At 42.0% G+C, this 13,566-nt stretch overlaps 1 protein-coding gene across 1 annotated transcript; it reads right to left on the bottom strand.

The window, feature by feature from the left end:
• Positions 1-9,835: 9,835 nt before the first annotated feature.
• LOC123189930 (NAD(P)H-quinone oxidoreductase subunit M, chloroplastic) lies at positions 9,836-11,369 on the bottom strand. The gene is made up of 2 exons (XM_044602450.1): positions 10,820-11,369; positions 9,836-10,260 (listed from the first exon to the last, which is right to left on the bottom strand). The coding sequence occupies exons 1-2, from the start codon at positions 11,282-11,284 to the stop codon at positions 10,084-10,086; spliced, it is 642 nt and encodes a 213-aa protein (XP_044458385.1). The 5' UTR covers positions 11,285-11,369; the 3' UTR covers positions 9,836-10,083.
• Between the last annotated feature and the right edge of the window lie 2,197 nt (positions 11,370-13,566).

Raw genomic sequence — 13,566 nt, 5'->3', positions numbered from 1 at the left:
TTGTCACAAAAGATTTTCATTGGGCCCGATGCACTAGGTATGACACTGATAACCCACAAGTATAGGGGATCGCAACAGTTTTTGATAAGTACGAGTGTCGAACCCAACGAGGAGCTAAAGGTAGAACAAATATCCCCTCAAGTTCTATCGACCACCGATACAACTCTACACATGCTTGACGTTCGCTTTACCTAGAACAAGTATGAAACTAGAAGTACTTTGTAGGTGTTGTTGGATAGGTTTTCAAGATAATAAAGAGCACGTTAATAAAAAGTAGTGGTTGTTTAGGTAAAGACACAACTAAGTTAGTTTTAGTAAAGATCTTTTTGTTACGAGAAAGTTATTTGTCCCTAAGCAATCGATAACTAGACCGGTAATCATTCTTGCAATTTTATATGAGGGAGAGGCATAAGCTAACATACTTTCTCTACTTGGATCATATGCACTTATGATTGGAACTCTAGCAAGCATCCGCAACTACTAAAGATCATTAAGGTAAAACCCAACCATAGCATTAAAGCATCAAGTCCTCTTTATCCCATACACAACAACCCCCTTACTCGGGTTTTTGTTTCAGTCACTCACGCAACCCACTATAAGCGAATCATGAACGTATTGCAACACCCTATAGCGGGGATCCCTCACGCTTGCGCGACACGGAGAGCACCAATAATAAAACATGCAACTCAAACCAATCTTGATCATCAAATAACCCATAGGACAAAACAGATCTACTCAAACATCATAGGATAGCCATACATCATTGGGAAATAATATATAGCATTGAGCACCATGTTTAAGTAGAGATTACAGCGGGTAAGAGAGAGGTTACACGCTGCATAGAGGGGGGAAGAGTTGGTGATGATGGTGGTGAAGTTGTTGGTAAAGATTGCGGTGATGATGATGGCCCCCGGTGGCACTTCGGTGCCACCGGAAGCGAGGGGGAGAGAGCCCCCCCCCCTTCTTCTTCTTCCTTGACCTCCTCCCTAGATGGGAGAAGGGTTTTCCCTTTGTTCCATGGCCTCCATGGCACGAGAGGGGCGAGAGCCCCTCCGAGATTGGATCTGTCTCTCTGCCTCTCTTTGTTTCTGCGTTATTAGATTCTACCCTTTCACCGTTTCTTATATTTCCGGAGATCCGTAACTCCGACTGGGTTGACATTTTAACACGATCTCTATCCAGATATTAGCTTTCTTGCGGCGAAAGAAGGGACCAACCGCCTTAAGGGGTGGCCACGAGGGTCAGGGGCGCGCCCAGGGGGGTGGGGCGCGCCCCCCTGCCTCGTGCCTCCCTCGGGCACCGTCTCGCGTGGATTTTTCTTCCCAAAAATCATATATATTCCAAAAAAATCTACGTCGGTTTTTATCCCGTTTGGACTCCGTTTGATATGGATATTTGCCGAAACAAAAAACATGCAACAAACAGGAACTGGCACTGGGCACTGGATCAATATGTTAGTCCCAAAAATAGTATAAAAAGTTGCCAAAAGTATATGAAAGTTGTAGAATATTGGCATGGAACAATCAAAAATTATAGATACGACGGAGACATGTCAGCATCCCCAAGCTTAATTCCTGCTCGTCCTCGAGTAGGTAAATGATAAAAAGATAATTTTTGATGTGGAATGCTACCTAGCATAATCTTGATCACATATCTAATCATGGCATGAATATTAAGACACAAGTGATTCAAAGCAATAGTCTATCATTTGACATAAAAACAATAATACTTCAAGCCCACTAATAAAGCAATCATGTATTTTCAAAATAACAAGGCCAAAGAAAGTTATCCCTACAAAATCATATAGTCTGGCTATGCTCCATCTTCACCACACAAAATATTCAAATCATGCACAACCCCGATGACAAGCCAAGCAATTGTTTCATAATTTTGATGTTCTCAAACCTTTTCAACTTTCACGCAATACATGAGCGTGAGCCATGGATATAGTACTATAGGTGGAATAGAATGGTGGTTGTGGAGAAGACAAAAAGGAGAAGATAGTCTCACATCAACTAGGCGTATCAACGGGCTATGGAGATGCCCATCAATAGATATCAATGTGAGTGAGTAGGGATTGCCATGCAACGGATGCACCAGAGCTATAAGTATATAAAAGCTCAAACTGAAACTAAGTGGGTGTGCATCCAACTTGCTTGCTCATGAAGACCTAGGGCATTTGAGGAAGCCCATCGTTGGAATATACAAGCCAAGTTCTATAATGAAAATTCCCACTAGTATATGAAAGTGATAACTCAAGAGACTCTCTATATTAAGAACATGGTGCTACTTTGAAGCACAAGTGTGGTAAAAGGATAGTAACATTGGCCTTTCTCTTTTTTATTTTCTTTTTGTGGGCTTCTTTGGCCCCCTTTTTTATTTAGGCTTCTTTGGCCTCTCCCTTCTTCTTTTTTTGGGGACAATGCTCTAATAATGATGATCATCACACTTTTATTTACTTACAACTCGATATTACAACTTGATACTAGAACAAAGATATGACTCTATATGAATGCCTCCGGCGGTGTACCGGGATGTGCAATGATCTAGCGTAGCCATGACATCAAAAAAAGGACAAGCCATGAAAACATCATGCTAGCTATCTTACGATCATGCAAAGCAATATGACAATAAATGCTCAAGTCATGTATATGATGATGATGGAAGTTGCATGGCAATATATCTCGGAATAGCTATGGACATGCCATGATAGGTAGGTATGGTGGCTGTTTTGAGGAAGGTATGTGGTGGGTTTATAGTACCGGCGAAAGTTGCGCGATACTAGAGAGGCTAGCAATGATGGAAGGGTGAGAGTGCGTATAATCCATGGACTCAACATTAGTCATAAAGAACTCACATACTTATTGCAAAAGTTTATTAGCCCTCGAAGCAAAGTACTACTACACATGCCGCTAGGGGGATAGATTGGTAGGAAAAAACCATCGCTCGTCCCCAACCGCCACTCATAAGGAAAACAATCAATAAATAAATCATGCTCCGACTTCGTTACATAACGGTTCACCATACGTGCATGCTACGGGAATCAAAAACCTCAACACAAGTATTTCTACTAATCCACAACTACCCACTAGCATGACTCTAATATCACCATCTTTATATCGCAAAACTATTGCAAGGAATCAAACATATCATATTCACTGATCTACAAGTTTTATGTAGGATTTTATGACTAACCATGTGAATGACCAGTTCCTGTCATCTCTCTAAATAGATATAAGTGAAGCAAGAGAGTTTAATTCTTTCTACAAAAGATATGCCCACGCTCTAACAAATATAAGTGAAGCAAAAGAGCATTCTACAAATGGCGGTTTTCTATGTAAAGAGAAACAGACAATCCAAACTTCAAATGATATAATGAAAAACTTTATCAAGGTATGTGCTTTGTGAAAGTCTAATTAAGTGTCTTGATATATCTCTATAGATCTTGATGCCCAATATATAAGTAGCTTCACCGAGGTCTTTCATTGAAAAATTCTTATTCAAGTATCCTTTTATGCTATTCAGAAATTCAGTATCATTTCCGATTAACAATTTGTTATCCACATATAATATCAGAAATGCTACAGAGCTCCCACTCACTTTCTTGTAAATACAAGCTTCTCCAAAAGTCTGTATAAAACCATATGCTTTGATCACACTATCAAAGCATATATTCCAACTCCGAGATGCTTGCACCAGCCCATAAATGGATCACTGGAGCTTACACACTTTGTTAGCACCTTTTGGATCAACAAAACCTTCTGGTTGCATCATATACAACTCTTCTTTAAGATATCCATTAAGGAATGTAGTTTTGACATCCATTTGCCAAATTTCATAATCATAAAATGCGACAATCGCTAACATGATTCAGACGGACTTAAGCATCGCTACGGGTGAGAAGGTCTCATCGTAGTCAACTCCTTCAACTTGTCGAAAACCTTTCGCAACAAGTCGAGCTTTGTAGACAGTAACATTACAGTCAGCGTCAATCTTCTTCTTGAAGATCCATCTATGCTCTATGGCTTGCCGATCATCGGGCAAGTCAACCAAAGTCCACACTTTGTTCTCATACATGGATCCCATCACAGATTTCATGGCCTCAAGCCATTTTGCGGAATCTGGGCTCATCATCACTTTCTCATAGTTCGTAGGTTCGTCATGGTCAAGTAACATGACTTCCAGAACAGGATTACCGTACCACTCTGGTGCGGATCTTACTCTGGTTGAGCTACGAGGTTCGGTAGTAACTTGATCAGAAGTTTCATGATCATCATCTTTAGCTTCCTCACTTACTGGTGTAGGAATCGCTGGAACTGATGTCTGTGATGAACTACTTTCCAATAAGGGAGCAGGTACAGTCCCCTCATCAAGTTCTAATTTCCTCCCACTCACTTCTTTCGAGAGAAACTCCTTCTCTAGAAAGGATCCATTCTTAGCAATGATTATCTTGCCTTCGGACCTATGATAGAAAGTGTACCCAAAAGTCTCCTTTGGGTATCCTATGAAGACACATTTCTCCGATTTGGGTTCGAGCTTATCAGGTTGAAGCTTTTTCACATAAGCATGCCAGCCCCAAACTTTAAGAAATGACAACTTGGGTTTCTTTGCAAACCACAATTCATATGGTGTCGTCTCAATGGATTTCGATGGTGCCCTATTTAACGTGAATGCGGCCGTATCTAAAGCATAACCCCAAAATGATAGTGGTAAATCCATAAGAGACATCATATATCACACCATATCTAATAAAGTGCGGTTACGACGTTCAGACACACCATTACGTTCTAGTGTTCCGGGTGGCGTGAGTTTCGAAATTATTCCGCATTGTTTCAAATGAAGACCAAACTCGTAACTCAAATATTCCCCTCCACGATCAGATCATAGAAACTTTATTTTCTTGTTACGATGATTTTCTACTTCACACTTAAATTCTTTGAACTTATCAAATGTTTCAGACTTATGTTTCATCAAGTAGATATACCCATATCTCCTCAAATCATCTATGAAGGTCAAAAAATAACGATACCCACCGCGAGCATCAACACTCATTGGACCACATACATCAGTATGTATTATTTCAAATAAGTCTGTTGCTCGCTCCATTGTTTCGGAGAATGGAGTCTTGGTCATCTTGCCCATGAGGCATGGTTCATAAGCATCAAGTGACTCATAATCAAGTGATTCCAAAAGTCCATCAGCATGGAGTTTTTTCATGTGCTTTACACCAATATGACCTAAACGGCAGTGCCATAAATAAGTTGCACTGTCATTATTAAACTTATATCTTTTGGGTTCAATACTATGAATATGTGTATCACTACTGTCAAGATTTAGTAAAAATAGACCACGCATCAAGGGTGCATGACCATAAAAGATATTACTCATATAAATAGTACAACCATTATTCTCTGATTTAAATGAATAACCGCCTCGCATCAAACAAGATCCAGATATAATGTTCATGGTTAACGCTGGCACCAAATAACAATTATTTAGGTCTAAAACTAATTCTGAAGGTATATGTAGAGGTAGTGTGCCGACGGCGATCACATCGACTTTGGAACCATTTCCCACGCGCATCGTCACCTCGTCCTTAGCCAATCTGTGCTTAATCCATAGCCCCTGTTTCGAGTTGCAAATATTAGCAACAGAACCAGTATCAAATACCCAGGCTCTACTGTGAGCATTAGTAAGGTACATATCAATAACATGTATATCAAATTTACCTTTCACTTTGCCATCCTTCTTATCCGCCAAATACTTGGGGCAGTTCCGCTTCCAGTGACCAGTCCCTTTGCAGTAGAAGCACTCAGTCTCAGGCTTAGGTCCAGACTTGGGCTTCTTCACTTGAGCAGCAACTTGCTTGCTATTCTTCTTGAAGTACCCCTTCTTCCCTTTGCCCTTCTTCTTGAAACCGGTGGTCTTGTTGACCATCAACACTTGATGCTCCTTCTTGATTTCTACCTCCGCGGCCTTTAGCATTGCGAAGAGCTCGGGAATTGTCTTATCCATCCCTTGCATATTATAGTTCATCAAGAAGCTCTTGTAGCTTGGTGGGAGTGATTGAAGAACTTTGTCAATGACACTATCATTAGGAAGATTAACTCCCAGCTGAGTCAAGTGGTTGTGGTACCCAGACATTCTGAGTATATGTTCACTGACGGAACTATTCTCCTCCATTTTGCAGCTGTAGAACTTATTGGAGACTTCATATCTCTCAATCTGGGCATTTGCTTGAAATATTAACTTCAACTCCTAGAACATCTCATATGCTCCATGATGTTCAAAACATCGTTGAATTCCCGGTTCTAAGCCGTAAAGCATGGCACACTGAACTATCGAGTAGTCATCAGCTTTGCTTTGTCAGACGTTCTTAACGTCTTCATCAGCATCTGCAGCAGGTTTGTCACCTAGCGGTGCTTTCAGGACGTAATTCTTTTGTGCAGCAATGAGGATAATCCTCAAGTTACGGACCCAGTCCGTGTAGTTGCTACCATCATCTTTCAACTTAACTTTCTCTAGGAACACATTAAAATTCAACGGGACAACAGCGCGGGCCATTTATCTACAACAACATAGACATGCAAAATACTATCAGATACTAAGTTCATGATAAATTAAAGTTCAATTAATCATATTATTTAACAACTCCCACTTAGATAGACATCACTCTAATCATCTAAGTGATCACGTGATCTATATCAACTAAACCATGTCCGATCATCACGTGAGATGTAGTAGTTTTCAATGGTGAACATCACTATGTTGATCATATCTACTGTATGATTCACGCTCGACCTTTCGGTCTCAGTGTTCCGAGGCCATATATGCATATGCTAGGCTCGTCAAGTTTAACCCGAGTATTCTGCTTGTGCAAAACTGGCTTGCACCTGTTGTATGTGAACGTAGAGCTTATCACACCCGATCATCACGTGGTGTCTCGGCACGACGAATTGTAGCAACGGTGCATACTCAGGGAGAACACTTATACCTTGAAATTTAGTGAGAGATCATCTTATAATGCTACCGCCGAACTAAGCAAAATAAGATGCATAAAGGATAAACATCACATGCAATCAAATATAAGTGATATGATATGGCTATCATCATCTTGTGCCTTTGATCTTCATCTCCAAAGCACCGTCATGATCACCATTATCACCGGCTTGACACCTTGATCTCCATTGTAGCATCGTTGTCGTCTCGCCAACTATTGCTTCTACGACTATCGCTACCGCTTAGTGATAAAGTAAAGTAATTACATGGCGGTTGCATTTCATACAATAAAGCGACAACCATATGGCTCCTGTCAGTTGACGATAATTGTGTTACAAAACATGATCATCTCATACAACAATTTATATAATCATGTCTTGACCATATCACATCACAACATGCCATGCAAAAATAAGTTAGACGTCCTCTACTTTGTTGTTGCAAGTTTTACGTGGCTACTACGGGCTTAGCAAGAACCGTTCTTACCTACACATCAAAAACCACAATGCGGTATGGTGATTACTTTTTGATCTTCAGAAAGAACCCTGTTCATTGGATCCGATTCAACTAAAGTTGGAGAAATAGACACCCACTAGCCACCTGTGTGTGAAGCACGTCGGTAGAACCAGTCTCGCATAAGCGTACGCGTAATGTCGGTCTGAGACGCTTCATCCAACAATACCGCTGAATCAAGAATCAACTAGTGATGGCAAGCAATATGTATATACCCACGCCCACAACTCCTTTGTGTTCTACTCGTGCATATAACATCTACGCATAGACCTGGCTCGGATGCCACTGTTGGGGAACGCGGTAATTTCAAAAAAAATCCTACGCACACGCAAGATCCATCTAGGTGATGTATAGCAACAAGAGGGGAAGAGTATGTCTACGTACCCTCGTAGACTGAAAACGGAAGCATTATGACAACGCGGTTGATGTAGTCATACATCTTCACGATCCGACCGATCTCAGCACCAAATGTGCGGCACCTCCGTGTTCAACACAAGTTCATCTCGATGACGTCCCTCGTACTCTTGATCCAGTTGAGGCCGAGGGAGAGTTTTGTCAGCACGACGGCGTGATGACGGTGATGATGAAGTTACCGGTGCAGGGCTTCGCCTAAGCACTACGACGATATGACCGAGGTGGAATATGGTGGAGGGGGGCACCGCACACGGCAAAGACAACTGTCAACTTGTGTGTTCTAGGGTGCCCCTACCCCCGTATATAAAGGAGCAAGGGGGAGGCCGGCCGGCCCTATAGGGGCGCGCCCCAAGTAGGATTCCTACTAGGAATAGGAATCCTATTCCTAGTAGGTTTTCAACAAGGAAGAGAGGGGGAAGGAAGGAGAGGGAGAGGGGGAGAAGGAAAGGCGGGCGCCGCCCCCTCCCCCTTCCCGAGTCCAATTCAGACCCAACGGGGAGGGGGCGCGCGGCCTGCCCTAGCCGCCCCTCTCTCTCTCCACTAAGGCCCATGAGGCCCATTAGTTCCCCCGGGGGGTTCCGGTAACCCTCCGGCGCTCTAGTTTTATCTGAAACTTCTCTGGAACATTTTTGGTGTCCGAATATAGTCGTCCAATATATCAATCTTTATGTCTCGACCATTTCGAGACTCCTCGTCATGTCCGTGATCACATCCGGGACTCCGAACTACCTTCGGTACATCAAAACACATAAACTCATAATACCGATCGTCATCGAACGTTAAGCGTGCGGACCCTACGGGTTCGAGAACTATGTAGACATGACCGAGACACATCTCTGGTCAATAACCAATAGCGGAACCTGGATGCTTATATTGGCTCCTACATATTCTACGAAGATCTTTATCGGTCAAAGCGCATAACAACATACGTTGTTCCCTTTGTCATTGCTATGTTACTTGCCCGAGATTCGATCATCGGTATCTCAATACCTAGTTCAATCTCGTTACCGGCAAGTCTCTTTACTCATTCCGTAATCCAACATCCCGCAACTAACTCATTAGTTACATTGCTTGCAAGGCTTATAGTGATGTGCATTACCGAGAGGGCCCAGAGATACCTCTCCGACAATCGGAGTGACAAATCCTAATCTTGATCTATGCCAACTCAACAAACACCATCGGAGACACCTGTAGAGCATCTTTATAGTCACCCAGTTACGTTGTGACGTTTGATAGCACACTAAGTGTTCCTCCGGTATTTGGGAGTTGCGTAATCTCATAGTCATAGGAACATGTATAAGTCATGAAGAAAGCAATAGCAATAAACTAAACGATCATAGTGCTTAGCTAACGGATGGGTCAAGTCAATCACATCATTATCTAATGATGTGACCCCGTTAATCAAATGACAACTCATGTCTATGGTTAGGAAACTTAACCATCTTTGATTAACAAGCTAGTCAAGTAGAGACATATTAGTGACACCCAATTTGTCTATGTATTCACACATGTACTAAGTTTCTGGTTAATACAATTCTAGCATGAATAAAAAACATTTATCATGATATAAGGAAATATAAATAACAACTTTATTATTGCCTTTAGGGCATATTTATTCAGTTTGAGGTTTGTCGGAAAATTGAGCAACTCTGTAACAATAATTGTTACATATGTTTAAATAGCTAAAAACCTGGCAGGTCCCTTTATAAAGAAACTATCACGAAATGTGATAGATACTGCATCGAGGAGATGAGTATGAGACATATATGAACCCAACCATTTTATTGAAGATATTGTGAATTAGGACCTGGGAAGAACAAGCCGTCGGTTAATATAAGAGAGTAACCTATAACCCTCTCTAGGTGAAGATGCAAAACATTCAGAACTATAAGAGAACTGTAAGGCAGGATGACAAGAATGCCTTAATTTCTTTCTATTGACTATGTAGCAAAGAAGTTGTCGTACAGAGCAATTTTGAAAGAACACACTTATATAAGCCTTGATTTTTATACGGTGTTCTCTAGTAAGCTCACAAAGAGACCAGAGAGTACGGCAATGCATTGTTTTGTATATATGTGTTGGAATGGTCTTGTAAATGCTACTCTCTTATGGAAGAGCGAGTGTGTACAACTCGTCAGCTCGCCGAGTTGTATACACCTATTTTACATCTGGTATCTGGCTGCTGTTGAATTTGACGCGGGGTTTGCCCATGCTGAAGTTGAGCACTCTGGACCTCATGTTGTACTTGATCTCCCCGTCATAGAGCAGCTTGCGGATGTAGTGCTCAAGATCTGAGCCGATGAGACGAAGCGTGTACTCTGACAGTGGAGCTCCCTGCAGTGTAACAGCAGCAGAATTGTACCCAGGTCAGCCCGACACTCCCATCAACGCGGCATGACTATGCATAGCCAGCACTTCTCGCTACGATGCTAGAGAATTCTGCTGTATGAAGCTGGTTTCTAAATTTTTGGTAAATGTAGCAGAATCAGATGAACATGAAAACGTTCGGTTTTGCCACGTGGCTAGTACTCACTACTCCCTTCATTCCTAAATATAGTGCGTATTAGTTTTCTAGGGAAATTCCATATTGTAGTGCGTAGTTTGAGCTCAATCCAATTATGAACGAAATTAGCCCTCCACCAACCCATCAACGCAGAGCCTCCCTCCCTTGTTTATTTGTTCTGGTACACATCAGATGGGACATACCCAGATGACTGGAGGGTGCCGTAGTTTCTCTCTAATTTTCTATTCTACTGGCATGAAACCTCGAACAGAACGATTGGGGCTTTCTCGTCCAAAACTTATCGCCAGCACATGTATTGGTATGTGGGCGGTTATCTATGCGCATTACATTTAGGACGAGCAGTGTGCACGAATGGGATGGCCAGTTTACCTCGTAGTGGTCGACGAGGTTCTGGAACTCCTTGTAGACCATCTGGCATGTCTCGTCGGTCCAGACGAACTCCTCGGTGGGGTCGAGCATGAGCGTGAGCTTGTCCGTCTGCGTCTGGTCGAACGCGTTGGTCTCCGGGTCGATGTACGCGGCGTAGATGCGCACGTGCCGCGTCGTGCAGCTCAGCCACTGGCTGCCGTACTCCCGCCCCATGTTCTTGCTCTCCGCCCGCGGCTGCCGCGGGAGCGACTGCGCGGGGCCCTTCGCCGCCGCCGCCGCCGCCGTCGCCTGCTCCTCCTGCAGCGGGGGCACGGTCGCCGCGGGCTCCTCCTCTTTCACCTCCTGCTGGGCTCGCACCGGGGGGAACCGGACGCTACGTGGCGCAGTTTTGGCGCCTGGGCACCGGCTCTGGAGCGCGAACTTTGCCGCCGGGGAGAGGAACGACGAGGCCGCCGCGGTCGCCATGCTCTGGTGGCCTCCGTTTTTTGCTTGGCTGGGTAGTGATCTTCTGGTTCGCGATGGCTGGCTGTGTATTTGCCGCTGCTGTGCGCGGGAGCCACACGAAGGTCGCTGTGCCTCCGTGTGACTAGTGTGGATAAGGGTTATTTTCGCCACTCGCTGCTCGCCAGAGCTCTTTTTAGCCTAGCTGCCTGCCAGAGCTATACGTCGCCTACTGCGACCTGTTACAAAGCATCGCCTCAAGGAGTCTCCTTAGTGGGCCAGCACAGTCGTACGGTTTCACTTTCTTTCTTTGGTTTGTTTCGTTGTTTTTTCTGTGTTTATCACTAGTTTCTCTGGTTTTTTAGTTCATTTTAAAATTTCTTTTCCTTCTTATTTTTTTCAACACATGTAGTTTTTCCAGTACACATTGCCCCATTTTTCATACACGTGTGGAACATTTATTTGATACACATTGAAATTTCTCAAATACATAATGTACATTTTTAAGCACATTTTTTAAGCACATGTTTGGAACATTTTTCTTGAGTATGTGTTAAATATTTTTCAAATACATGTAAATATTTTTTAATGACACGATTTTTTTTCAACAACACGAATATTGTTTTCACATTGTATAAACATTTTTCCAAACTATCACAAACATATTTTTGAATGCATTATTTTTTTTAAATATCAGTTTTTAATGATACAAAACATTATTTTTAAACTATGCGAACATACTTTTTACATTGTATAAAGAGTTCCCAACAATGCGTGAATATTTAAAAAATGACATGTACATTTTTTTAATGCTATCAACATTTTTAAAAGTTATGCAAACACCATTTTATACATTTTGTGTTTAAATAAATTAATTCTTTAAACATATATTATAGTTTCATAAAAAAATTGAAATGTAAACAGAAATAAAAAAGGATAAGAAAAGAAATAACGAACCTAACACTACTTGGATTGGCCCATCGTACGCTAGCTTGAGGCGATGCTATGCTCCAGACCGCTGAAAGTGATATATAGGAGTGCCCCGCGCTGCTGGCCGAAAAGCAAATTGCTTCCAGGGGCCTTAGGGAGAGCAACTAACCAAACGGTTACACATTTGGGGGTCTCCCGTAAGGGTCAGTTGTTTTTTGGCCTGGGTGGGCGTCAAGTGATGTGTCCAGCCGCCGTAACATGTCGCATGCTGGGCGTTTTCTTTGAATTTATGTTTTTTATTTTTCTGCAGGCATTTTTCTGGTTTTAGATGGGTTTTTCCAAGATTTTTTGGCTTTTTGGCTTTCCCTAGGATTTGAAGATTTTTTGTTTTGCAAAGCACAACTGTGTTTCTTGGAAAAAAACTAAGCTCGAGAAGCGCAAGTATACTTCGTGTGGAGGCATAGATTTGCTTCCGTGAAAAGAACAATTGTGCTTGTCGAAAAAAAAATGTCCCACAAGAAGCATATAAAAAAATGTGCTTTCATGAGAAGGATTGCTTCCGCGAGAAGCAGAATTCGGAAGAAAAAATTGCTTTCTTGAGAAGCACATTTTTTGTTTCTCGTGGAAGAGAAGATTTGCTTTCGCGAGAAGCACACTCAAAAAGGGAAAAGCACAACATGTGCTTCTCTGAAAAAAAGGAAAAAACACAACCAGTGGTTTTAAAAAAGTGAAAAATCGCAACCATGCTTTCAGAAAAAAATCATTTATTTGGTATTCATTTTTTGCACGAACCATTTTTTTTGTTTTCGTTTTTTTTTGTTTCTAATTTTGTAATGAAAAATAAAAAGTTCATCGAAACATATTAACATGAAATCTAGATCTTCGACACGAGAAATCCAATGGTTCGGTATTTAGACGCACTGTTCAAGAGATAAAATATTTTTGATAAACAAATTTACAAAAAAAAGAGAAAACTACCCAGTTGCAACAAGTGGCGCACATGCATTGTGCCACTTGTCAATGCCTGGAAGGTGAGGAGTAGGGGGCTGCAAACATGTCGAGTACGAGCGAATTGGAGTGGGCTCAACTCAACTTATGCTACAATCCAAGCAAGCTCAACCGAGGGAAGCTCAAGATAGAGCGGTAGAAAATGATTGGTGCTCAGCTTGTACTTATCTTAAATTGATCTTGAGCTAAATAATATTATTATTTTAGGGTATTTAACATTTGTGTCCCTAACTCGATCCACTATTTAAATTTACCTCTAATTTTGAAGAATGCTTAAATTTACCACTCTGTTGTTAGGTGGCCTTACAAAAATGCCCTTCCGGACTGTTTTCGTCCGGTTCAAAGGCCGTTGACTGTTTTCAGAGAGT

Source organism: Triticum aestivum, chromosome 2A (genome assembly GCF_018294505.1).
Source record: "Triticum aestivum cultivar Chinese Spring chromosome 2A, IWGSC CS RefSeq v2.1, whole genome shotgun sequence".
Lineage (NCBI taxonomy): Eukaryota > Viridiplantae > Streptophyta > Magnoliopsida > Poales > Poaceae > Triticum > Triticum aestivum.
This window is presented reverse-complemented; position numbering and strand designations above follow the sequence as displayed.

What these genes read in the sequence shown, in the direction of transcription:
- LOC123189930 (XM_044602450.1), bottom strand. Translation starts at nt 11,284, where the DNA reads ATGGCGACCGCGGCGGCCTCGTCGTTCCTCTCCCCGGCGGCAAAGTTC. An exon ending in ACCTCGTCGACCACTACGAG is followed by an intron (nt 10,261 to 10,819) that starts GTAAACTGGCCA and finishes GTTACACTGCAG; the next exon opens with GGAGCTCCACTGTCAGAGTA.